Below are 27,804 nucleotides of genomic sequence, written 5' to 3' on the forward strand. Positions count from 1 at the left end.
TCTACCAGAACACCTACCAAACAAAGCTATTCCATCAAATAAGGGAAACAACTAAAATGCAGACAAGAGGAAGGACACAAAGGAAGGAGATGGAGTAAAATAAAAGATTGGACATTTGAGTTCAAAACTACAGTTATAAGGTTATTCAATAATATCCTTTAAAAGGCTGATAAAATAAATGAGACCTATGAGGATATGAAAAGGGAGCAACTAAAACAAAAGCCCAGGGCCAGATGGCTTCACAGGAGAGTTTTACCAAACATTCAAGGAAGAACTAATAGTCCTCAGACTATTCCAAAAAATTCAAGAGGAAGGAACACTACCAAACTCCTATGAAGCCAGCATCACCCTAATACCAAAACCATAAAAAAGACAACTTAATGAAAGAGATTTACAGGCCAATATCCCTCATGAACGTAGATGCCAAAATCCTCAACAAAATTCTAGCAAATCGGCTCCAGCAGAGCATCACAAAGATCCAGACCAAGTAGGATTTATTTCAGGAATGCAAGGATGGTACAATATCCACAAATCAATAAACGTGATACATCACATAAACAAATTGAAAGATAAAATCATATAGTCATATCAATTGATGCAGAAAAAGCATTTGATAAAATCCAACACCCTTTCCTGATAAAAACTCTCAACAAGGTGGGAGTACAAGGATCATACCTCAATATAATAAGAGCTATATATGATAAACCCACAGCCAACATTATACTCAATGGGCAAAAACTAAAACCATTCCCTCTAAGAACAGGAACAAGACAGGGATGCCCACTCTCACCACTCCTGCTTGACATAGTACTGGAAGTACTAGCCATTGCAAATAGACAAGAGGAGGAAATAAAAGGCATCCATTGGAAAAGAAGAAGTAAAGTTATCCTTATTTGCAGATGACATGATATTGTACATAAAAAAACCAAAAGACTCCATTAAAAAACTAATTGACTTAATAAATGAATTTGGCAATGTAGCAGGATACAAAATTAATGCCAAGAAATCCATGGCATTTCTATACACAAACAGTGAAATTACAGAAACGGAGACTAAAAAAGCAATTCCATTTACTATCACACCAAAAAAATTAAGATACCTAGGAATAAATTTAACTAAGGAAGTAAAGGACCTATATGCGGAAAACTACATGACACTGAAAAAAGAGATAGAGGAAGATGTAAAGAGATGGAAGAACATACCATGCTCATGGATTGGTAGAATCAACATCATCAAAATGTCCATATTTCCTAAAGCAATCTATAGGTTCAATGCACTCCCCATTAAAATACCAACAGCATATTTCACTGACCTAGAAAGAACTCTCCAAAAGTTCATTTGGAACAATAAAAGACCCCAAATAGCCACAGCAATTCTGAGAAAGAAGAGAAAAGTAGGAGGGATCTCAATACCAGACTTCAAACTGTATTACAAAGCCACTGTTCTCAAAACAGCCTGGTACTGGCACAAGAACAGACATATAGATCAATGGAATCGAATCGAGAACCCAGATATCAACCCAAATCACTATGCTCAATTAATATTTGACAAAGGAGGCATGAATATACAATGGAATCAAGACAATCTCTTCAATAAATGGTGTTGGGAAAATTGGACGGATACATGAAACTAGATTACCAACTTACACCATACACAAAAATAAACTCAAAATGGATACAGGACTTAAACATCAGGCGGGAAACCATAAAAATACTAGAAGCATCCACGGGCAGCAAAATCTCAGACATATGCCAAAAGAACTTCTTCACTGATACTACCCCTAGGGCAATGGAAGCTAAAGAGAAAATAAACAAATGGGACTACATCAAAATAAAAAGCTTTTTTACAGCAAAAGAAACCATCAACAAAACAACAAGAAAGCCCACTGTGTGGGAGAACATATTTGCAAATGTTACCACTGATAAAGGTTTAATCTCCAACATCTACAGACAGCTTATACAACTATTATAAATAAAAGGAAGATGAATGATCCAATTAAAAAATGGGCGATGGACCTAAATAGAATATTTTCAAAAGAAGACAGAAGGAAGGCCAAAAGGCACATGAAAACATGCTCAAAGTCACTAATTATCTGAGAGATGCAAATCAAAACAACAATGCGGTACCATCTCACACCTGTCAGAACGGCCAACATCAACAAATCAACAAACGACAAGTGTTGGCGAGGTTGCGGAGAAAAAGGAACCCTCATGCACTGCTGGTGGGAATGCAGACTGGTGCAACCACTGTGGAGAACAATGTGGAGTTTCCTCAAAAAACTGAAAATGGAACTTCCATTTGACCCAGTAATCCCACTCCTAGGAATATATCCCAAGAAACTAGAAACACCAATCAGAAAGGATATATGCACCCCTATGTTCATAGCAGCACGATCTACAATAGCCAGAATTTGGAAACAACCTCACTGCCTGTCAGAAGATGATTGGATCAAAAAACTGTGGTACATCTACACAATGGAATACTATGCTGCCATAAAGAAGAAGGAATTCTCATCATTTGCAGCAACCTGGATGGAATTGGAGAACATCATGCTGAGTGAAATAAGCCAATCAATGAAAGAGAAATACCACATGACCTCACTCATTTGTGGATAATAAAGAGCATTATAAACTGATGAACCAAAAGATAGATATAGAGACAGTAAAGCAACAAGCAGATTGTCAAATTACAGCGGGGAGGGGAGGAGGATCTGGGGGAGATAATAGATCAACCGAAGGACTTGTATACATGCATATAAGTACAACCAATGGACATAAAACTATGGGGAGGGAGGGGCTATGGGGGAGGGAGGGAGGGGGGCAAAAAAAATCATTAAAATATGTAAAAAATAAATAAATAAATAAATTAATAAAAAAAAAAAAAAAAAGAAGAAGGAATTCTCATCATTTGCAGCAACATGGATGGAATTGGAGAACATCATGCTGAGTGAAATAAGCCAATCAATGAAAGAGAAACACCACATGACCTCACTCATTTATGGATAATAAAGAACATTATAAACTGATGAACCAAAAGATAGATATAGAGACAGTAAAGCAACAAGCAGACTGTCAAATTACAGCGGGGAGGGGAGGGAGATTTGGGGGAGATAATAGATCAACCGAAGGACTTGTATACATGCATATAAGTACAACCAATGGACATAAAACTCTGGGGAGGGATGGTATGTATGGAGGGAGGGGGGCAAAAAAAATCAATAAAATATATTTTTAAAAAATTAAAAATTAAAAAAAAAATTAAAAAGGGAGCAACTAGAAATAATAAAGGGATCAACTAGAAATGAAGAAAACATTGTCTGAAATAAAAAATATTATACAAAGTCCTAAAAACAGACTGGAAGATCACAAGAATCAAGACAAAGATTTAGAACACAAAGAGCCAGAGGACACTCCTCTGCAGAAGCGAGAAGATAAGAGAATCCAGAAAGTTGAAGCTAGTGTAAGAAACCTCTGGGACAATTTCAAGCAAACCAACGTCAGAATTATGGGGGTTCCAGAAGAGAGAGAGCAAGATACTGAAAGAATACTGGAAGAAATGGTGACAGAAAACTTCCCCCACCTGGGGAAAGAAATAGACTTACAAGTCCAGGAAGCCCGCAGAACCCCAAACAAAAAGAATCCAAAGAGGACCACACTAAGACACATCATAATTAAAATTCCAAGAGCAAAAGACAAAGAGAGAATATTAAAAGCAGCAAGAGAAAAAGAGGTAGTTACCTATAAAGGAGCACCCATACGATTGTCAACTGATTTCTCAACAGAAACCATGCAGGCCAGACGGGAATGGCAAGAAATATTCAAGGTGATGAATACCAAGAACCTACAGCCAAAAATAATTTACCCAGCAAAGCTATCACTCAGAATCAAAGGACAGATAAAGAGCTTCACAAATAAAAAAAAAGCTAAAAGAGTTCATCACCACCAAACCAGAATGATATGAATTGTTGAAGGGGGTTATTTAGGAAGAGGAAGAAGATAAAGATAAAAAATTATGATCAACAAATACGTAACTATCAACAAGTGAATCTAAAAACCAAGGGAGTTAAAAAATCTTATGAACAATAATAATTGTTGAATATAATAGAATCAGAGGTATGGAAGGGGAGTGGACTGACGATTCTCAGGGAAAAGGGGAATGGGGGTGCAGGAAGAGACTGAACAAAAACTGTGCACCTATGGATGAGGACAATGGGGGATGGGGAAAGGACAGAGGGTGGAGGGGAGCAATTGAGCAGGGGAAGAGGATCACATTTGTAATAATCTGAACAATAAAGACTTACTTTTAAAAATTTAAAAAAAGAAAAAGAAATCAATGGAAAATAAAAAATATTTTTTTAATTAAAAAAAAAAGAAAAAGAAACGGTAGTGTGATTTTGGGTTTGCGTCGAGAGAGATTTGATAGACTCAGATATCCCACCCGGTCCCCCTTGGGAGTGCCATTGGCAGTGGTCCCTACCCAGTGACTGCTTAAGGCAGGGGTACAAAAGGCGGGGCTATTCTGGCAGAACTCAAAGCAACTCTGAAGGATCGTTCTAGCTCCAGAGCTTCCCATGGTCCAGCCGACTCCACATGAGGCCTGTGTCATAGCTCAGCTTCTCCCGCTGCCTATCCCAGCTTTGTTCAGTCCTTCCCATGATCCTAAGAGCACATCCTAAAAACATCCTGCATGCTCAACTCCCTCCCAGAGTACCTTCCTGAGGAGCCTGACCTGTGGCAAGTGATAAGGCAGGCAGGCATCCAGTCCTGTGTTTGTTAACCAGTGACCCAAGGCGCTGAAGCCCAAAGAATACTCGGTGGCACCTTGACCGGGTGTCAGGAAATGTCTTAGAAAGACAGGCAGAGCTTCAGGAAGAACGAGAAGGGAAAGAGGAGGTTCCCTAGAGACATATGGGATATGCCCGTACCAGGGCGTTGGATCATTTCCAGAAGTTAAAGGCATCCTAAATCCTAGCCCACAGGAACCCAGAAACATGGAACAACATCAACTTCCTAAAAAGAACTGGCTATGAGATTGACATTGATATAATTAAGCAGGTGTAATGATTAGTCTTTTCCAAGATGATTGAGCTTTTCATTCCCCATCCAATGGCAAGGAGCCCTCCTCCTCCCCCCTCCTCCGCCTTCCTAAAAGTGGAGCCCCGTTTCTGTGTCCCGTGACTGTGTGGGTGGCTGGCTATGCCGTAGGCATCTGTGTGGTACGCGATGATGTTGAGGCTGGGAGCCCCTGTCCCTCTCAAGTACAGCAAACTAGACTAAAGGTGATACCTGGGGGACCGATCCTGAAATGAATATCTAGGGTTAATGAATTTCTGCTTTGGATGGGGACTCCATCTCCAGGAACAGTCTTACCCCAATACGATTCTTCTCAGTTGTTTCCTACACTCCTCTCACTGGGTTTTAGGAGTTGAAGACCCAGGAGGGAAGAGCTCATAAGATTAGCTAGTGCTAATCTCCCGCTATTAGCCTGGCCACGTCACTTAGTAGTTAATTAGCAGATGCTCCTCAGGAAGTACAAGGCTCCTGTGCACCACGAGTGCAAACGGTGGGTAGCATACTTCCATCTCTCCGGGTAATGAAGAAGAAAGTGGACACAAATGCGGGAGGGGCAGCCGTAGGACAGGTAAGGGCCGTGAGATGAGAGGAAGGAAGCGGGCTTTTTCTAAGTCACTTTTCGGGTGTCTCTAAAGCCCAGGTCCCTGCAGCCCTGAAAACGCATAGGTAGTGCCTTGCCCAACAGAGGCCGTTGATAGACAGACAGTTGACCCTTGAACAACACAGGTTTGAACTGAGTGAGTCCTCTTATACGCAGATATTTTCCAATAAATACAGTTGGCCCTTCATGTCCATGTGTTTCGTGAGTCAACCAGCCAAGGATCAAAACAGTATTTTCCCATTCTTACCTGCGGATACCCAAGTGTGGATTGAAAATACTGTTTCACAGTTGGTTGAATCTGCAGATGTGAAGGGCCAACTGGAGTCAAACGTGTCCTCAGATTTTCAGCAGGGGGTGGGAGGGTGTCGGTGCCCCACACACCGCATTGTTCACGGGCCAGCTGTATATTGCATTTAGCGTTTTTCCTAATGGTTTGTCATCCTTTTCTTGGCCTTCAAATTACACAATACTGAGTTTGCAGCAGATGTGCAAGGTATTTTCAGTGGTGACACCTCGACCGGTGTTGCTGTGCAGCCCTGAGGGCTCTCCTGGTCTCCGTATCGGTGGCCTTGCCACGCAAAGGCTCGGTGGTGGCAGGGATGTGCCAGAGGCCTCAGGGGAAACTGCTGAGCTAAGGCTCTTGCTTCTCCTGCACTCACCCCTGCTCTTCAGGCCACTTCTCTTGCCCCTCTGCTCTCCTTCCCACTGCAAGGCCTGGACCATGGTTTTACCTGATGCCGTGAGGGTCTGGTCATCCTCGCCCCACCCCAGAGCACATTAGGTGATACATTTCCAAACCCGAGAATTATTTATAGACCAAGAGGCATTCTTTGCTGCTCAGCCACTGAGGTATTACACCTGGAAGAACCCTCAGGAAACGAACAAGTTCCGGGACTGAGGGCACTCACCCTTAACTTCTACCTCAGCCCAGATTCAGAAGCTCTGTCTCGGAGTGAGTTTAGGATCATGCAGGATGAGGTGAAGGGACACTTTATCAGTCCCTTCTCATCTGTGTCATCCCCTATCCCTTCTTTATTGGATAGTTCTCAATCTTATATACGAGGCCATGCAAATAAAACCTTATTCCATCACCCCCACCCCAAGGCCCTTCCAGATAGCAATTCAGGAGCCCACTGCCACCTGGGTGTAGCCTAGGAAACCATGGGCCTGGGGAGAAGAGGGGGAGGCAGAGCCGCAGGTGCATTCTGGGAAGATCCGAAACAGTCCTCACTGTACAAGGCTGGGGGCATGCACAGGATGATCTAATAGGATTTTTCTGTAGCTCACAGCAGAATGTAAAATGCCCAGACTCCTAGCAGAATAACTGTTTCACATAATGGTCTGCACTGTCTCTGGCCTGCTGGAGGCAGATTCTAGAATTGAATGAATTGTTTAGTTACTCTCTATATTTACTTTGAGCAATGGCCCTGAGTTTTCTACTTAATTAAACTTGCAATAAATGTCTTAATAAATATCTACTTTGTAAAGCTACCTAATTATCCTTCTTTTGGGAGGAAAAAAAAACTTCTCTTTTTGTCATCCTTTAAGAGAAGATGGGCCTGGAGTACAATTACTCTAGTCAACTATAATAATAATAGAAAGAGAGAATCTGGGCACATAACAGGACGTGAAATTGTTTACACAGGGAAACTGAGGCTGGGCGAGAGAAATGACTCACCCAAGAGTTCAAAATCAGAATTTGCCTTTTCTCACTCCCATCACTTCCCCCCTGCCCCAAACTCCCTGCTCAGAGCCGAGCACAGACTTCTTTCCTTGGAAGACATCCTCGGGGCACATATCCGATATGCATCCACTTCCCACCCAGGGAAGAGAGAGGGAGGAGAAGGCTGGTCATGACTCCAAGACAAAAGTCTGACCCAGAAGCTTAAAGAGCACAGATACAGGGAAGAGGCAGCAGCAGGCAGAGGTCTGGGCAGCTCCCATCCACCTCCTAGAGGCCAGGAGAGCAGAACTGAGATGAGAAGGAAGCACCGTCAGAATTAGGTCTGATAATAACTGTTAGCTTTGTGCTCTGATGATCTAGTTCATGGCAAAAGTGCAGAGTTTTGAGCTACTTAGCCATTGAAAGGGAGCGGTAACGGAGGACTTGAACTTTCCATCCAGAATGGGGCACCTGCCCACTGCCATGAAAGGCAGGATTTGAGACCCTGGCAGGGAGGAGCAGAGTTTCCCTGTGGTGCTTAGCTGACAAGCCTGATGTTTTGAAGTTGGTAGTCATGGTAGGAGAAAAACGTGAAAAGTGAGAAGTGTGCTGACAGCTGCATGGTAGTAAAGTTCAAATATCCTTTTTCCTCCCCCTATCCCAGCAGTCTTCACTCCAAGAGCTGATAGTGACCAACAGACGCCGGAGAAAGGCTGATGTAGTCCATTGCTTCTCACACCGCCAGCCTCAGCTTCGCCTTGGAACTTGTTGGAAATGCAAATTACTAGGCCTGAACCAGATGCTCTAGGAGGGGGGCCCAGCATTGTGAGTTTGAACGGCCCTCCAGGTGGTTTTGATGCAGACTCAAGTTTTAGAACCACTATTCCAGAGCATGGTGTGGTTCTGAATTTGTTTACTAAGGAAACAACTCTCAAGTGAGCTAGCCATCTGTCTCCTCCCTTGCCTGCCCTCGCACCGGCCCTCCACCACTGGGACAGAGTGCCACTATTGGGACATTTGGGTTTATCCTACTGCTTTCCCAAGACTCAGCACTTAAACCATCTCTCCACATCTGACTCCTGGCCCCCGCTGGCTCATTCCTCTCCAGAGACTCTCAGTTTTGTTGTTCTAGTGAGGTTTTTTCCCACTTGCACTGGGGAGAGAAGCATTTGTAACTGTGGCTTTGCAACATATATATAATTTCAGAGAGGAAGGGAGAGGGGGAGAGACAGAAATACCAATGATGAGAGAGTATCATTGATCAGCCGCCTCCTGCACACCCCACAGCAGGGACAGAGCCCACAACCCCAGCATGTGCCCTGACTGGGAATCACACCGTGACCTCCTGGTTCATAGGACGCTCAACCACTGAGCCAAGCCAGCAGGGCAACATGCCTTGGCTCTTGAAGCATCATCACTGATATCTCCATAAGTCCAGCCCTCTTATTAACCCTGCGGTTAAAGCTATGCGGCAGCTGGTTTGAAGGTTCTGCTCAGAGGATCTTAATTGCCCTTGTTGAGTGTGTTTTGGGCCATCTGCGCTAACAGAACGCTCAGTCCTCCCTCCCATGACATTTACTTGCACACAGATTGGACGTGTTTTCCCTGCCCCACATGCACATCCTCTGCATGCAGTGGGACAGTGAGCTAAGCCAGTTCTCTGACCCAAGCAAGGACTGCCAACGCAGCTCCCTGAGGCTCCCCATGCCTGGCATCTGAACCTGCAGATAGCGATTCGCATCATGAAAATCACCTAACTCCCTCAGTTTGCATGTAGACTGGGGAGTATTTGGTGCAAGAGGTCATTGCCTTTATTAAGGACGAGGCGAGGCCAGTGGCTGCAGGAGTCTGGGTAAGCACTGCTCCCCTCTCCCTCAGAACTCTGCCTTCCTTGCACTGGGGCTGGGCCTCCTGGCCCCCCAGCAGCCTCCTGGTTCTCTAGCCTAGATACCGAGTGCCTGGTAGGCCCCAGCCTGCCGGCCTGAGTCCTGGAGTCCACCTTCTCTGAGAGCAGAGAGCAGAAGGCACGCCTGGGCGTGGCCCTCATGCATTTGGGACAATCTGCTGTGGAAGACAGAGTGGCTGCATTTCTCCCCGGAATGACTTCCCCATCTTCTCCCAGAGTAAGCTTTTTCGCCGCAGCTTCAGCAGTTCCGGGACAGATTTTGTTGGTTTAGGACTCTGCGAGAAAAGTGGCATCCTGGGCCAGGAGCTCAGCGGGGGTTCCCTCCCATCAAAGAAAATGCAAATTAGTGTGGTAGGTGCCGAGGCTCAGAAATCTGGGGGCCTGCTGCTAGCATGTGTGCCCCTTGTCCTCTCTCTGGGGGAGCTAGGCTGGGTGTAGCGTGTGAACACGGAGGTGGGGCTGCACCCCCGTAATTGATTCACACTTTTCAGCTCATTGTGCTCTTAAGACATGATTCTTATGCCATGGCCCTGAGAAGATGAACGAATGTGGCTGTTCCTCTGTAACATTAACATGCTTTTACACAGCATGAAACCAGCAGGCATGACACACTCATGGCCTTAGCGGACAGTGGTAAGGAAAGCAAGGAAGTCCTTGGCCTAAAAGACACTTAAATATAAAGGTAAGCTAGGACAGAGGCCTCTGAGGACAACTTGTTCAGCTCTCACCCTCTGGCCACCCCATCCTGGCGAGGCCTCTCTCCTCCCGGGACTCCTGTGCTTTTGGACTGCAGGTGTGCATTTTCCCCTGCCCTCCGCCTCACCTCTGCCTTCTCTAAGGTCCCAGGAAACCAAGGCCAGCTCCCCTATAACAGCATGGAGCTTGGAACTGAGAAAGTCCGGTTCGCCCTTGCCCTCTTTAAGACACACATAGTCTGCTCTTAAAAGTGGCTGCCTCACAGGTGAGCTGGATAGAATAAGGTGAGGCCTAATGAGGGTGGGGAAGGCTCTCTCCGTGTTAGCCCCTCTCGTGGAGATGCACCCTGCCAGCATTCCTGGGATGGACCCTAAGGGGTTCAAATAAAACCGCTCTCCTGCCCCAGGGTATTGCTTATGAGACAGAAAATACAATTAACCGACTAATTTGGGTCACTGCTTGCTGCCTCAGCCCCTTCCCTAAAGCAAACCACGAGAAACAAAACCAGGAGCCCCAGGGAGGAGCGAGAGCAGGACTTCTCCCCACCTCAGAGTTCCAGAATGATTCCTAGGGCACCATGAAGAGAGATGAAATGGGCTGACTTATATGCATTGACTTTCATATGTGGGTGCCATTGTGGTTCCTAAGATGCCAATTTACTTTCTAACGTGCTTAATAAGTTAGTTTGACCCAACAATGACTTTGGAAGAGAGTCCCTCCGAAGGTCAGCTGGTGCGGGAGCTCTGCCTCAGCTCACTTGTCCTCAACGTGAACATCCTCAGGCCTGGAGCCCGGACATTGCAACTACACAATGATCACCTGTCCACGCTCAGGCCTGTTTCTCCAGAATGATCAATGACCCAACACTCCGCACACAGCGCATGGGTTAGCCATAGCGTGAGGCAACTGCAGACAAGGGGTAAGAAAGATGGAATTCCCTGGACTTTGCCATCCAACAAAGAGAAGACTGGTTGCCACAGAATATGCCAGAAAGCCCTGGACTTAGCACAGGGAGGCCACAGGGAGGAGGTTCGAGGATACTGCCAGCATCTGGACGTGCAGGGGGGCCCACAAAGCCAGGTGGTATAAAATTCCTAAACTCTTGCCCCTGCCAACTTCTTGTCCTAAGAAGCCCACCAGGAGGGTTCAACTGACTGTCACCCCCCTTCCGCTCCCCATCAAGGCTGCCTGAGGGCACCCCACCAGCCTCAGATGTGAGCACTCAGAAGAGTGGCAGGGCTCTGAGTTGTGTGTTCCTGCTGGGAATGTAAACGTCAGGAATTCTGCCATAACCAGAGCTCTGTTTCTGCCTCTCCTGCCGTTCCCCTCGCCTCCCTCCTCCCACCCTGGAGGAACGACACAGGAAGATGCCTCTCTTCACTAGTCCACACAGGAGCCGAGCCTCCGGCTCAGAACCATGCACCTGCCACTGGGAAATGGAGACCCAGGGGAACTGGGACTTCCTGGTGGGGTTTCCCCAGATGTTTAGAAATCACAAGAAAAAAAAAATCCCTATTATATAAAAAGTTGATAAAGGGAATGTGTAATGGGATGTGTCTGTTTTCATAACTTCCGGCTTCCTTTTCTTCCTCTGAGCGGGAGAATTATAAGTGTGTTTGAGCTGCCAGCCCCTGAGCGGGAGCTGTATTTATGGAAGACATGATTCTTAGAAAAGCCCATGTGATTTCTATCACAGAAGCACGTTTTCCCCACACCTACCCCGCGCTCCTGCTAATGCGGTGGTTACATGTATGGAAGCAAACTTCTTCAGCCATTAACACTCACCCCAGCTGGGCACAGTGTAGCACCCAGCTTGGTGCAAAGTAAAATTTGTAGCCAAAACCGGTTTGGCTCAATGGATAGAGCGTCGGCTTAGGGACAGAAACGTCCCGGGTTCGGTTCCGGTCAAGGGCATGTACCTTGGTTGCGGGCATATCTCCAGTGGGGGGTGTGCAAGAGGCAGCTGGTCGATGACTCTCTCTCATCAATGTTTCTAACTCTCTATCTCTCTCCCTTCCTCTCTGTACAATATCAATAAAATATATATTTTTTTTAAAGTAAAATTTGTAGAGAAAGATGTTCACCATTAGAGACTGTCTCTTAATACTCCTTTCCAGCTGCTCTGAGAAGGATGATCGCTCGGGAGGGCGTTAAATTATTCCCCTGCTCCCAGAAGAACCTTAACAATGAGTCTAGGCTCTTCCCACATCCTGGGGCTCAGTAAGGAAATGGCTGGCAGCCCCTGCCCAAAATGGCAGTTATTGATGGAATCCTTGGAAAGACCTGGTTTGTGTCCTGGTGTGACTCCTCGTAAGTCTCTGTCCTGAAAGTAGCTCTTTCCAGTGAGAGACCAAAGGCGGGGTGGGGAGGAGGAGAGCGGGGCCCAGGGCCTCAGAATTATGTTGTGAGAGGGAGTGTGAGGCCAGCAGAAGAGAGGGGCGTCTTTATGGCTTCCTCCCACTCATCCTCCCAGTCCTCTAAGGATAAGTTTCTGAGGATTTTTGCTGAGAGATGATACTCTGCCCTAGTTCTCCTGGGAGAGTATGGGGTGAGGCAGCAGAAGAGGAAGAGGTGAGGTGCAAATCTTCATGGACCAGAGCCAGGCCCTCTTGTAATAGCCCAGGGCCTTGGCGCAGGTGAGAGGCTTTGGATCTTATAAGACAACCTCGATTTGCATGCGGAATTAGACACAGCCACCAGAGATGGAGACTCTGGGGACAAGCCCACAGATGGATGCTCACAGAGCTCCAGAGGTCCTGACAGTTTCCTGCGAGCCATCCACCTGCCAGGCAGGTCCCTGAAGGAGAAGGTTATGGGTTTAGAAATGGCCTAATTTTCTCACATTTTGTGAAAATTCTCAGCTAACCCTCTACCTTCTATTCATTCAGTCATTGGTTTCATCAACAAATAATTATTGAGGATTTAGTACCTGCCGTATGCCAGGCCCTGTGCTAAGTTCAGGAGGAAGACTCCTGCCCTCAGAAAAATTATAGCCCCTGCCCTAGCTGGTTTGGCTCAGTGGATAGAGCGTTGACGTGTGGACTGAAGGGTCCCTGGTTCAACTGTGGTCAAGGACATATGCCTGGATTGCGGCTTTGATCTGCGGTGGGAGGTGCACAAGAGGCAACCAATCAATGATTCAAACTTATCACTGATGTTTCTATCTATCTATTTCTCTCCCTTCCTCTTTGAAATCAGTAATATATATATATATTACAGCCTAGAACACATGTGTCAAACACAAGGCCCGCGGGCCAAATCCGTCCCGCCAGGCCTTGCAATGTGGCCCGCACCGCGCTGTCATCACTGCACTCCGCTGCGTTTCCATCACAATGACAGTTTATGACTGTTCAGTAAACCATTCGGCCCGCGATTTAGGCTGGATTTTAGATTTTGGCCCCTTCTCTGATTGAGTTCGACACCCCTAGCCTAGAAAGTAACAGACAACAAATAAGTAGACAAATCACCAGGGTAATTACAGATTACTATAAGAGCCGTGAAGGACATGAGGAGGATAAATGAGAAAGAAAGGAGCTGGGAGGGGCCATCCGAGAGGGGAGGACCCCTCTGCAGAGAGCACATTTGAGCGGAGACCCAAAGACAGCAGTGGCGAGGGAAGAGCTGAGGGAGGAGCTGGAGAAGAGCGTGCGGGCAGAGGGAGTAGGAGCTGCAGAGGCAGAACCGCGTTGGAGCATTTAGGAACAGAGAGGCTTTGCAGAGAGCAGAGAGGAGAGTGATTTGGGGCGAGTTCAGAGAAGAGGCAGGAGCCAGGTTGTCCTGTAGGGCCTTGGAGGCCGAGATCAGAGTGTGGGCTTTATTCTGAGAGCAATGAGGAGCCCGCGACCTGTGAAGCAGGAGTGGTGATGGAAATAAAGGTCACTGCGTGCTCATTGCCACGTTGTTTGTAACAGAAGATTAGAAACAAATTCCGTCCTCATGGAGCTAGGTAGATAATTTAGGTTCATTCCAGTGGTTTGCAGCAGTTAAAAATGTGAGGCTTCCATTTTTCTATTAGAAAAAAGAAAGAAAGAAAGAAAGAAAGAAAGAAAGAAAGAAAGAAGAAAGAAAGAAAGAAAGAAAGAAAGAAAGAAAGAAAGAAAGGAAAAGAAAGAAAGAGAAAGAAAGAAAGAAAGAAAAGAAGAAAGAAAGAAAAAGAAGAAAGAAAAACACACACAAAAAAAAAAAAACTGTGAGGTTTATCCATTCATACTGCTTTGGAAGGATTTGCAAGATACCCCAAATGGGGGGAAATCCCAAGAACAGAATAGAGTGCAATGTGCTGCCAATGTATTTTTAAAGGGGAGGTGTCTGTGGATATAGGGGTGGCTGTGTTATACCACACTTAGGATACATAAGGACCTGGTGAGGGGTTTCTTCTGGGGAGGGGAACTGAGGCACAGGTGACTAGGAGACTTATGCTTCGTAGTATATACTTTTGTATGTTTTAATATCTTGCTAGGTATCTGTATCACTTATTCAGCAAAAAAGAGTAAATTGTGGCCTGGCCAGTGTGGCTCAGTTGGTTGAGCATCGCACGCACAGAAGTCACTAGTTTGATTCCCAGTCAGAGCCCATGTCCAAGTTGTGGGCTCAATCCCCAGTAGGGGCTGTGTAGGAGGCAGAGATTGATTTTCCTTTCTCCCTTCCTCTCTCTCTAAAATTAAAAACAGACCTCGCCAGCTTGGCTCAGTGGATAGAGCATGGGCCTGTGGATGGAAGGGTCCCAGGTTTGATTCTGGTCAGGGGCATGTAACTCGATTGCAGGCTACATCCTGGCCCTGGTTTAGGGTGTATGCGGGAGGCAACCAATCAATGTGTGTCCCTCTCACATCAATGTTTCTCTCTCTGAGTCTTTCCTCCTCCCCTCCACTCTCTAAAAATCAATGGAAAATACCCTCAGGTGAGGATAAAAAATAAATTCCATTTTAAAAGACACATTTTTTAAAAAGACTGAAATGTGGTGGAGAGGGGGAGAGAGCAGAAGCAGAGAAGGGGTTGGAAGACTCTGGCTGTGACCTAGTTGAGAGATGGCGGTGAGCCTCACCTGGGAGGTTGGTAATGGAGAGAATACACTTTAGAGGCAGAGCCAGCTGCTCTTGGTGCCTTCCACACTGACATGCCCTAGAAAGCTTTGTGTGTTAGAGATCAGAAGCAGGCTCCCCTCACTCCGGACTCCTTATGGACAGGCGCCCCGCCCACATCCTCACACAGCTGTTAAAAACGGTGTGTAATGACCCACTGAAGAAGCCCTCTGGTTTCTCAACGGAAACTTCTTTCCTTGCAGAGAGATGCCAAAGGCCAGTACCTGTTTGACCTTCTTTGCCACCACCTGAACCTACTTGAAAAGGACTATTTTGGGATCCGCTTTGTGGACCCCGATAAGCAGCGGGTAAGTCAAAATGCAAAGCACAAATGGAGGAGAGGGTAGGTCACTAAGCCTGACGCTCGGAACTGCCACTCACCTTCAGCGTTCAGGAGTCAGGGACCAACCAGACCCTGCAGGTAAGTGTCATCTCTTCAAGTCATATTATGAGAGCCCGGCTGGTGTGCTCAGTGCTTGAGTGTGGACCTGTGAACCAGATCACAGTTCAATTCACTGGTCAGGGCACATGCCCTGATTGCGGGCTCGATCCTCGGTGGGGGGTGGGCAAGAGAGCAGCCGATCAATGATTCTCTCTCATCATTGATGTTTCCATCTCTCTCTCTCCCTTCCTCTCTGAAATCAACGAAAATATTGCTTTAGTCATATTCTGAGACCTGGAGACACCGTAGCAGAGCTCACTGAGTTGCTCACCATTTTGCAGAAGCTGAAATGGCAGCCGGGAGAGCTGAAGTGATTTGCCCAAAATTGCCCAGTTGGCGGTAGAGCTAGAGTTGTGGTCTCAGGGCCCAAGTCACAGGCTGAACTGCTCCTGCCCCCTTTCTAGTACATGGACCTCACCTGAGATGCCAGCCCGCCCCAATCGGAGCAGGACAGAGAGCCAAACTGGCACAGGCCTTTCAGGGCCTTGCAAGTCTTGCAGTTCTTGTCCTGCTCTATGCTGTGTGGTCGGCTCCTCAGACACAGGGCTGTGTGGTCGGCTCCTCAGACACAGGGCACTGCCAAGGACTGTGATACTCCTGACAGGTAGAAGAACAAGTCTGCTATCCCCAGCAGCTGCTCACCACTCCAGCTTCACCCCCGTGCCCTTCCTCCTCCCTGCTGTGGCCCAGCCAGACTGCTCTGTGGCTCCCCATGTCATCCTTGTCTTTTCCCAGAGCCTTCGCCTATGCAGTCCCCTTGCCTCACTTCTCCACAGTCTACACTTTTCTTCTGGCTCATGCCTTCTCACACATAAGGTCTTAGCCTAGACTTTTTTTTTTTTTAATACATTTTAATGATTTTTCACAGAGAGGAAAAGAGAGAGAGAGAGCTAGAAACATCGATGAAAGAGAAACATCCACCAGCTGCCTCCTGCACACTTCCCATGGGGATGTGCCCACAACCAATGTACAGGCCCTTGACCGGAATTGAACCTGGGACCTTTCAGTCCGCAGGCCAATGCTCTATCCACTGAGCCAAACCTGTTTCGGCTTAGCCTAGACTTTTATTTTTTCCAGAAGTCTTCCCTAAGCCCCACTCTGAACAAGGGTCCCTCCTCTGTGCCCCATATGCCCTATGAGGGCATGAACATTGTCATATTTATTACTGCATCCCCTGGCATTAGCAGGAAGCCTGGAAGGTGGTCGAATGTGGGAACCAGTTGCCGAGGGCGTGGTGAGGGGGCGAGCTCATGGTTAGCAGTGCCGTATTCCCCCTCCCCTCCCCTCCCCACCAGCAGACACCTGCAGTTCCTACAACGCTGTCCATCAGCCCTTTGCTCTCTGTGGGGATGAGCTGTCTGGCATGAAGTGTACACTATGCAAAAGCATTCAGGCCTCAATGACTCCCTTCCCTACACCCCTGCCCACCACCCAGTCTTGTCTACCAGCCTCCACAAACACGATCACCATGAATCCCAGAGGGACCCACTCATTTTCTTCACGGATCCAGACATGGGCTTCATCTCTGTCGCCACTCAGGGACCTTGGAGGGAGCCTCAGAGGGCGCAACCTCCCAGCAGTGGCCAGGCCACAGATCACTAACGATGAATGGGCACTTCACACCAGAGTCAGGTGCTGCTTTGTTCTTTGGTGCTCTGAGCCAGCTGTTTTCAACCTTCTTCGTCTTGTGGCACACAGAAACTAATTACTAACATTCTGCAGTGCACAGACAATGTATATTTTTTGCCAATCTGACAAACAAACAAACCAGGTATAATGTTGGTTCGTTCACACTGTCATATTTTTATTTAACAATCAGGGAAATGAGGTCAGTGCCCCTGACTAAGTAGCCGGGTATCGCATGTTTCAGAACGTCTTCCCCCACAGCGGTTGCAAACTGCTGCTCTGAACCCTGTGTCTCCAGGTGCCACTTAGGGTGTTAGGGCTGAACACCTGAGCTGTAGGCCAGGCTCAGGAGGACTGCGCCCCTTCACTCCCACAAGCCCCGCCCCCTTGCTGACAGGTGTCGTTACTCCCGGCTCAGCAGAATGTTGAGCCTCATTGGTGTTTGGAAGGTCGTATGAGGTTAGCTCTTCGCCTGTAAAGGCGCCGCTGCCCTCACATAACTCCTGCCCTGAGCCCCGGACCACAGTGTGAGCCCCCAGGAGGTGCCAGACCCCGAGCAGCTGTGTGTCCTCACGCACTGTCTGTCGGTGTCCGTCCGCTGTGTGGTAACGGGCTGTTTTTACAGCGGGGTCCTTTGTTGTTGATTTTTGTATTCTGTTGGTGTGAGCTGTCTCTTTTTGAGAAGGAAGGCCAGTTACCCTGAGCTCTGTCTCTTCATGTCCCAGAGAGAGTAGCATGGGAGGAAAAAAGGGCACAGGGTCCTGTTCGTTATTTTTAAGTTGGGCCAGAACGTGCCTGAGGAGAATAAGAGAGAATGTGGAGCGATGAGGATTAAGAGCAGGAGACAGAGAAAGGTGAGGAAATGTGGGGAAAGAGAAATAAATGTTTATGAAGTGGCTGCAGCGTGCTGGGCTCTGCACTGAGCACAGAGCTGAATGCTTCAGCGGGTGGGTATTGAGCACTGAGTTGTATCGGGCGCTGAGCTATGGGTGTCACATATGCTATTTAATTCCTGCCACAAATGAGATGAGTATCCACAATTATGTTATCCAGCTCCAGGTTAGTGAATAAAGCCTCAGGCAGGTTAAGTAACTTGCCTGGGGCAGGTCTTCTCCTGGTCTCCTGACCCCTCTCCCCCAAACCCATGTTAACAGTTTGCTAGTGATGCTGGGACCCAGACTTAGCCAGACAGATGCAAAAGGTAGCTCTGGCCATCACCATATTCTTGGGATCCTTTCAAGATTTTCCTACCAGACCCTTAAAATCTCTTGGGCGAGCTGTGACCACTTTCTACTCCCTTCCCACCCCTCCCTTCTCCTCCAGCCTCCCTCCTTTCTTCAGTTTTCACCCCTGAAGTCCTCAATAGCCTTTCTGTCATTCAGCACCATCTGCCTTCTGCTCATAATGGATCTTACAAGTCCTTCCTCTTAGTTTCCAAGTTTCTTTGTTGGTTTACTTTCATCTGTCGGGGAACGTCTAGGGGCATCCTGTTTACTGAGTCCAGACGCTTGCGGGCTCCTCTCCCCGCACAAAGTTCCAGACTGGCCTCCTGGAAGCCCCGTCGTTTCCCTGCAATTTCATCTCCTGCCTTGGCCTCGCAGTGAAGCCGAGCCGCGGCGGGCCGGTAGCGTGAGAAGGGCCTCCTAACCACACTGAGTGGCTATAATGAGTTGCCAGCCTCGTGGGAACTCAGATCAGAGGAAGCAAGAGAGCAGAATGTCAACCCGGATTATCCATGCGGAGCTGACGAGAGAACTGGCTCTTACTGGGTCCATTAACTGCATGGCCCATGCCCGGCCCAGAAGGTGAGAGCTGGGATGGAGGGAGGCCAGGATGCCGTCTGCGTGACCCCGGCCGCCTTCCTGCAAAGTGAGGACTCTGCCGAGATGTGACATTAAACGGAAGTAACCAGGAGAGAGGGCAGTATGGGCCTGGTTCCTTCAAATCGTTGGCAGCTGCATTCTGAACACCGTGCTGGGCAATCCAGTGCAAACAAGACAGTTTCCTGCCCTCACAGGACTCATGACTAATGGTTTTAAGCTACTTCCAGATAACCAAACCCAAGTAACAGTAGTTCTAGCTCCCTGCAAATTGCCAAGGTTCCTGATTAGTATAACAGCAACAAACACCAATGATGCATTTATAAAGCATCCATGTAGGACTGGGAAACACATAGGACGGTCTCATTGCTTCCTTCCCCACCATAAGTACAGTACTAGGGGGGGGCGGGGGGGGATGCATTGCTACTATGTCCCGCCTCCATGAAACTCCAAGGATGCAGGATAGGATCCTGTACGTCAGTTGTGGTAAGTTATCTTATGAGACAGACTTTGCCAAGGAATCCTGAGCACGCCTCTCTCACACGGGGCTGGACAGTCTGTGTTACTCAAACAAAGATGGCAGGTACACCAGCCATCCCTCCCTTCTCACCGTTTATGAAATTCTGTCAGCACTTTCTAGAGCCCCTGTCAAAAAACATTGGCATGTAGCACACATACGTACAACCCATTAAAGCCAGTATTTCCCTACTCATGCCGGACGGGACTCGGTCCCCATCACATACACGTACACTCGCTGTTCCTACTGGCGTGCCAGAAATGTGGGTCAGAACCTTGGCCCCCTGCTCTGGGAGGCAGCCCTGCCAGATAAGCCCAGAAACGGCATCTGAAACTGGAACTCCTTCCTCTTCACAGCTGGTTCCCAGGGGAGCTTTTCAGAAAATCCTATCACTGCTCACTCTCCGGGCCTGCGGATCACAAGCATTTGGGCTGCTTTCTCCCTGGGCTGCAATCTGGTGATGTAAATTGGGTTCAACAGGTTACATTTGACACTGCTTCTCATTAGGGTTTTCTTGTTCTGTGTTCTCGCTCTCAGCATTGGTTGGAGTTTACGAAGTCCGTGGTGAAGCAGTTGAGATGTAAGTATTCCCCAGGAAAAGACTCGAGCCCTACCCCTGGGGAGCGGGAAGGGGGAAGGGGAAGGTGGAGTGAAACCTCCCACGTGTGGTGAGTCTTGGTGGTTTTCCACTGTTCTGAGCACACGTGGCCCTAAACACCTGAGGATTTTCTCTGGGGGTTCAGAGGCCCGTGCCTCCTGGTGGGGAGGGGAGCTCTGTCTTCTCTGGGCCAGAGGTCTTCCCTGATAGTGCGGCACCTGTTTTTCTCTGCAGCCCAGCCTCCGTTCACCATGTGTTTCCGGGTGAAGTTCTACCCTACGGACCCCGCTGCCCTGAAGGAGGAAATAACCAGGTGAGATGACACATACCTCCCTCCACCACTAAGACAGGAGAGGCCAGGAGAGAGGGACTGTACCTCTCAGACCCTCTGTGCTGGAAGCTCCTAACTCTTATGGGCGAGGCTTTCTTCTTAAATATCACCGTGCTTCTGTGCCTCATCCCCACGTGCGCTCCTGGCTCACCCCCTCTGTAAACTGGAGCAGAGGGCGTGTCCTTCTCTGGAAGGGTGAACACATCACCCTGAACCGGACCTCCTCAGGGGCTCTGGATTTACGGATGAATCAAATGCACATTTTCCTCTTACCTGTGAGGTGGCCACCGCGGACGTTCCGGAGAGGGCTGTGTTGCTGCTTTTGGGGGGAGATGGGAATAGACGCCAAAGCATGACCCGGAAGGACCAGCTGGGAAATAACTGAGGATTTTAAATCAAAGTGAGTCAGTGCTGATGGATCAGGTGCCCGGTAAGCTCTTCGTCGCGGGCATTGTGTTCTTGGAGAGCAGACGGCCACAGGGAATGGATTCGATCTCGCTCAGCGCCTCCTGTGGATGAGGAGGAACGCCTGTGCCCACAGCCAGCCTGTGAGAGGGTCAGCTAGAAGGAGCTTCAAAGCTTCCCCAGGGTTTCGTATCTCGGAGCCTAATTCACTTTAAAAGTGTTGCCTCGGAGATGTAGGAACTCTGTGGAACAGGGATCCTTAATTTTTATCCTAGGAAGGTCTAATGTTGGCATAAACAAAACCTCGCTGTTACCTTGTGGAGGGAGGGGCCCAGGTGAAAAGGGATCTTGGAGCTGAGGAGGAAACAGCTCCGCCCACCCCGCCCCTCCTCACACCTGAGAGAAGCAGAGGGGGTGAGGCCTTTGCCAGGCCTATAGGCTGTCCATCCTGTAAGGCTTAGCAATTTACTTCTAGACCTGAACTGCTCGAGAGAATCCCAAAACAAAAGAGGAGGGAAGAAGGGAGAAAGAATATGGAATTATGTTCTCTTCGTGTTCTGAAGAGCATGCCGCTACCTTTACATCCAGTAAAAGGAGCGGAAGTTTTATCTGAAAAGGAGGATGAAAAGGAGGATGAGGAAATGGGGAGAGAAGAGAGCAAGAAACGGGAACAAGTAGTACCAGGAAGCAGAGGTGGCTGGGAGGGAAGGTGGCTGGGCCACGGAGGGAGGGGGTGGTCTTCTGATCTGGCCAGAGGATCAGGACAGCAGCTGCTCTGGGTGTGGAGCGGGGCACCCACCCCCTCTGAAACAGGGCGGGGGGGGGGGAGTGGGTGGAATCACACCTCATGTTCCTTCCTGGACATCGGAATTGCACGCTCTGCTCCTCCACACGGAGGTGGATGTGGCTCCCACTTTGCTTCTAAAAATCAAGCTCATCCATATTAATGAGCAGTCCTGTAGCTTTAGGTGGAACAGTGAGGGTAGAACTCCCATGTTCAACAACTTAAACAGAGTCGTTTTGGCAAAGCACTAGCCCGCCTTGCTCATGATCTCTATCTAGTGTTTGCCTCGGGTCTGAGCACATCTTCCCCGCGCCTCCCCGCTCTTCCCCTCCGCTCCCCTCCCCTCTTCTTTCTTGCCTTCCTTTCCTTCCCCTCCTCCCTCTCTCTCTCCCTCCCTCTTTCTATTGAAAGAGGTGATGACACCAGGACAGATCCAGAAGCCTGTGTTCCTGTCCACCACCTGTCAGAGCAAATTCAACACATCTTTGCTCGGAGCCTCGCCCCGGCCTCCTAACAGCACACATCCGCTTTGCCTGGTCTGCACCTCGCTGGCCGGCAGGGGGATGAGGGGCTGGTCTGATGTAACCCAGTGAGAGCACCACAGGCCTTTTCTGATTTGATTAAAGGACAAAAATATATGATGAACTTGGCCCTTAGGAGGAGCTGTGAACGACATACTTTTCTAAATCAAACGCCACCGCATACTATTAACCCACAGACCCAACTACCCAAGAAGCAGCACAGACCCAGAGCTGAGGTCCTATTTGTCACTTCTTAACGATGTGGCCTTGGTCGTAAGCTAGTTAACCTCCTTGGGCTTCAGATTCCTCATGTATAAAATGAGGCCGGCGAGAGCTACCTCATAGAACTGCTGGAAGCATTAATCGCTATACAAGGTCTTGCACTTCTTAATACCCCCCGAGTCTTACACGGTGCACAGGCTTGATACCTGTTGACTGCCAGATTGGCTACGTGGTCCGAAGACCCCAAGGGGCACAAGTACAGTTAGCTCTGACTTTTCCTCCTTTTTTATGTGAAAGGCACTTCTTCTCTGATAAACCCCCTCACCTCTTCTGTCCCCTTTCCCTGCCAGCGAGAGTCCTAACACTTAAGCAGCTAACTTGAGAACCTGGAGAGAAAGCCATCTTAGCTAATCACCCACGTCCGGGTTAGCGAAGTAGGGGACCGTGGCCAGGCCTCTCAGTAAGTCAGCAGACTTCAAGGACCCTGACAAGTGTGTGAGCCCCTCCCCATCTGCATGCATTTGTGCTGACCACCCTCCGCTACCCTCCCCTCTCTCCATCTCACCAGCCTTCCTTTCCTAGAATGCAATTTCCAGGCGTGACAGGAGAGTTAGTCACAGGCTGACTGCCTCCCCCTCCCCATGGCGTTCAGGGGTGGCCTTAGAATTAGCAGCATCTTTCTCCTCATTCCCATCCCCGCTGATCTTAAAACAGCAGGTACCTGCCACAGCCTTATTCAATACCCATAATTCCTTCCTGGCTTAGAGTCCTCCATACCACTTTCCTGCCAAACTAATTTAGCTGTCAGTGTGTTTTTTTCCTCGCAGTATTGCTCCTCAATTTCACCACCGTCTCGGCCATTCCCATAAAGCCAGGCTGAGAGGAGGGGATGGAGCAGGGAGTAAAGAACTCCGCTTCGGTTTATCTCTTGGACTCTTCCCAGGTGATAAATTTAGTGGCCAAATCCTGATTAATGTCTTTTGTCCTTTTTTAAAGGAATAAATAGATTTTCTTGTCTGAGCTGGAGACAAGGCAGAGAAAATGGGGATTAGGCACCAAATTTAGCTTTTTAGCGGGGACTGCGAGTGTCTGAATGCCCTGGGAAGATGGAGTAATAGAGGGAACTGAGTACAAAAGGGGCCCGCCTTCCAAAGAAGCACACTGCCTGACACATGTTGGAGCAGGTGCTCAAAGCAATGCTAACAGGGGGAGCACATACATGCATGTATGAATGGAGTGCATAAGTCATTTATTCCTTCAAAGAATATCAATTGAGCCCAACTTAGGCTCAGATGGGTTGGCAAACTCTTTCTGTAAAAGGCCACGAGAGTTAGTATTTTAGGCATTGTGGCCATCTGGTCTCTGTCACAGCTACTCGTCTCGGCCGTTATAGAGCAAAAGCTCTATGGATGATAGATAAAGAGATGAGCATGTTTGTGTTCCACTAAAATTGTATTTTGTTTCATGGAAACTCTGACGGCAAGCTGTAGTTTTGCTGACCCTAGGTAGGCTAAGGAATAAAAAAAAAAGGTTCAAAAATGCCAGGTTCAAATCCCAGGTTTTCTTTTAACTGGCACATGACAAGGCAAGCCACACTATGTGAGGCGGGGATAAAACCAGCAGTCACCTCTCTGTTGTGAGGATTAGATGAGAGTGTGTGTGTTACCTAGTTCAATGTGTGGCACACAGCATGCACTCGGGAAATCACGATTATTATTTTAAAATATATTTTTATTGATTTCAGAGAGGAAGGGAGAGGGAGAGACAGAAACATCAATGATGAGAGAGAATGATTGGCTTGCCTCCTGCAGGCCCCACACTGGAGACTGAGCCCATAACCCCGACATATGCTCTGACCGGGAACCCAACTATGACCTCTTGGTTCATAGGCCAGCGCTCAACCACTGAGCCATGCCAGCCGGGCTTATTATTATTATTATTTTGTTTCGTTATTTTTGTTATCTGTCTCTCCCACTGGAATGTTCCCTGCTGCACTCTGGCACCTGTGTAGTGAACTAGCAGGCTGATGGCTGGTGGGAGGGAGTGGAACTGGGGAGTTAGGCAAAGGACACATGGGCTTTCTAGAAGAATATAAAAAGTAAATAAAGCATCATCTCTGACTTCAAGGAGCTTGGAGTCCAGTGTGAGGGAGGAAGACATACTGAGCGTGATTATACTTACTTGGGGAAAAGGGCGGTAGGAAATAGAGGAAACCAGAGGCAACGAATCTAATGAAGGGAAGGTGGGGCCAAAGGATCTTCTGGAGGAAACTCTTCAGGAGCCGCCAGTGCTTTCCAAGGTTCAGACCTTTGATTCTGGAAGTATCTGAGGACTGACTCACGCCCACCCTCTGATATCAGAAAGCAGACGCCGAAGACAGTACCTGGAAGAGATGTCCATGTTACAAAGCACTCGTGTTTTCCTTGGTCGTCTTTTAGGCTCTCACTTACTCACACCCCCACCAATATGGGACAACACAGACGTTACAAATGGAGGTGAAGCAAAGCCTCCTGGGGCCTAAAAGAGACAGGCAATGTTTACAAAAATAAAAAATAAAAAATAAAAAAATAAAAAATAAAAGTGTCCTAAAGGAGCAGGCCTGTCTTCAATCTGGTTTAAAGCTAATTTCTTGTTTGGTTCCCATGAGGATGTCTTTCTGAGGACAAGTTCTCCCGGACTTCATTTAGGACACCGGCTCCGACCTGATAATTATCTGCATTACTACAGGTCCTGGGTCAGGAGGCCTTGCTGATTCCGATCACTGTATCACTTCAGACAAGTCACTCTACATCTCTGGCCTTTACTTTCTCAGCCACAGAGCGAGAGAACTGGGCTGGAACTCCCGGTCTGGGGTTCTGGGGTTGGTTGCCCAGCCAGTCTGCTCATCAGGACTGGCCCGGCTGGGCGGTTCCGGTTCACTGATCCCTTGCCTGGCCACACGGTGGCCCTGGTGGCAATGCCTTGGGCAACAAGGTGGTCTTCCTTGGACCCATGTGTGGCAGGAGGGAACATGCCAGGGTCTCTTGAGAACAGGCCTAAGGATGCCATGAATCATGGGATATATCTTCATGACCAACAGCATTGAGTCATTGGTTACCTCCTTGAATGAGCAAAATGTGGGGCTTGATGGACGTGTTGTAGTAGGAGAGGGACTCCCTACCTTGAAGCTGCCAGTTCGTTCTTTCATGAGCTCATCTCTTCTTGTCCTCTAAAGAATGTGGTTTGTTTCTTTCGGATGTTGGCTTGCTCTTCCTTCCCTCTCCCCCTCCAGTTGCTGTACCAGTGCCTGGCAATGTTCACATGGCCTTACCCTTGACCTCCCTGTAGCTGTCCTGCCTCCAGAAGTCTGAAGCCCCCGCCCCCCTCCCCAGTGCAAAAGCCTTGTTTCCTTTTCAGCTCACCTGAGGCACCCGTCACGCATCAATAAAGATGCTTCATAAAAACCAGTGACTCTCAGTGTGAGCGAGAGCATGTCCACCTTGGTCAAAGAGGGCTCTAAAGGGCTTTTTCAAATCCAGGAGCAGACACACACACACACACACACACACACACACACACACACACACACACACATTCTGACACGCTCCCCTGGGGGATGTTCCCCTAACCACCACATTGAGAATCACCGCCTGGAGCCTATTGTTCCTTTGAAATATCTCCTTCAACCCACTATGTGCTGTCCCTGAATTTTGGACAGAGATAAACAGAGAGGTGTGGGAGGAGTGATTGGTGAACAAGGAGCCAAAGGTTTGCTTCCACCTCCTGCCAATGTGTGGGGAAGGTGGGAGCTGGGACAGTGAGAGGCCAGAAGCCCTTTCCTCTCCCCCTCTTCCTGCCCTCCCTCTCTCCCACATGCCCGGTGGCGTTTCCCTGTGGGAAGCAGAGTGAAGACAAGCCTGATGTGGTAGACCCATCTTAACCTTTCATTCAACGTGGTTTCTTTTTCCTTCCATTTTTCTCTGCAAACACTGGGGCAGAGTGGGGTTGGGTTGGTGATGGTAAGGAGGGGAGTTTTTAACTTCTAGACTATAATGCTCACCATCCCTTTGTTTTGAGGAGGGAAGTCCAACCTGGTGTGGTTAGAAGGATGCTTATGCTTTAATCTGTACACAAACCCCCTGGGAATCTTGTTGAAATGATTCAGTAGGTCTAGAATGGGCCTCTGTTCTGCATTGCCAACAAGCTCCCAGATGCTGCTGCTGCTCTGCGGGCCACATTTGGAATAGCGGGGCCTTAGGAGAGAGAGGTTTGCTTGCTCCTAATTTCTGTTTGTTAATTACTGGATGCACCATGCCCATGGTTCTCAGTCACCGGGGGACCCCTCCTGACCCAAGTTGCAGGGTCGGTAGTCCTTTCCTTGAGCACTTTCACATGCTCAGGGGAGCCTGGAATCCTGTTTCATTCTTCATCCTGAAAACAGAAGCGGGGGAAACTCCTAGTTGTCCAGGTAGCACTCAATTTCTTTTCTGATGGAATTTAAGGGGATTTACTTCATGTCCCTAGGAATGCTGTAGTAGCGAAGGCTGTCTAGCAAGTGCCACAGAACTTAAGCCAGCAAGCATGTATCATCTCTCAGTTTCTGTGGGTTAGGGCTCCGGAGCGGCTTCGCTGGCGGGTTCTGGCGCAGGGTCTCTCAGGGTCTGAAGGCCTGACTGGAGGATTCACTTCCAGGACGGTGTGCTCACATGGCTGTTGGCATAAAGTGTTCGTCCCTGGTGAGCTGTTGGCAAAGGCCTCAGCTCCTCGCCGCATGGACCTCTCAAAGGGCTGTTAAGCATCCTCAGGCAAGAAGAGAGGCCCAGGAGGAAGAGAGAGAGGGAGGAAGGTGCCGTGGCTCTTCTGGGATGTCAGATCTACCACTCCTGCTCTATTGTTTGTCACTAAGTCCAGCCCACACTCAAAGGGAGGGAGTTAAGCTCTGCCTCTGGAGCTGAGGAGTAGCAGAGAATTTCCGGCATCTGTTTAAACCTCCCCAGATGCCCCCCCCCCTCGGGCCAAGGAACCACCGTGGGGGGTAAACATACATCCATAAGAGTTTGCTACCCCGGTCTTGCTCTTCCTGGGGCATCAGTGAAGTTACAAACATTGCAGACCCCACTCCTTGGAAAGACGTTTTCCAAAGGGAAGTTAGCAATTCCGTTCCTCCGGGACAGGGCGCACCAGCTGCTTGTGAAACTAGGAAGGAGGGTTGCAAGGAGGGAATAGTACACACAGTGACGAAGTGAGTCTGACAGGGAGTCTGACAGGCTGGAAGGAGGGTTGCAAGGAGGGAATAGTACACACAGTGACAAAGTGAGTCTGACAGGGAGTCTGACAGGCTGGAGCTTGAGTCCCGTCTCTGCCTCTCACCATGCACCTTACTGACTTTTTCTTAAAAGGGGGGAGGGGGTGGGAGAGAGGGATAACAATAGTACCTGTCTCAAAGTGTCAGGTGAGGATGAGCTGAGAGGTTGCATGTAAAGTGCATCACCCTGGCCCGGCAGACAGTGAGTGCTCAGTACCTGGCAGTTGCTGTTGCT

General features: G+C 48.4%; 1 protein-coding gene across 5 annotated transcripts in view; it reads left to right on the forward strand.

Moving 5' to 3' along the window:
• Positions 1-27,804, forward strand: part of FRMD5 (FERM domain containing 5) — a 263,050-nt gene that overhangs the window by 205,989 nt on the left and 29,257 nt on the right. For all 5 annotated transcript variants that reach the window (XM_045583148.1, XM_036443779.2, XM_036443770.2 and 2 more), the window contains exons 2-4: positions 15,223-15,327; positions 19,962-20,004; positions 20,257-20,335. In XM_045583148.1, the coding sequence (XP_045439104.1) occupies positions 15,223-15,327; positions 19,962-20,004; positions 20,257-20,335 (227 nt within the window). The remainder of the gene's footprint in view (positions 1-15,222; positions 15,328-19,961; positions 20,005-20,256; positions 20,336-27,804) is intronic.

Source organism: Pipistrellus kuhlii, unplaced genomic scaffold, assembly GCF_014108245.1.
Source record: "Pipistrellus kuhlii isolate mPipKuh1 unplaced genomic scaffold, mPipKuh1.p scaffold_m20_p_1, whole genome shotgun sequence".
In the NCBI taxonomy this organism is placed as follows: domain Eukaryota; kingdom Metazoa; phylum Chordata; class Mammalia; order Chiroptera; family Vespertilionidae; genus Pipistrellus; species Pipistrellus kuhlii.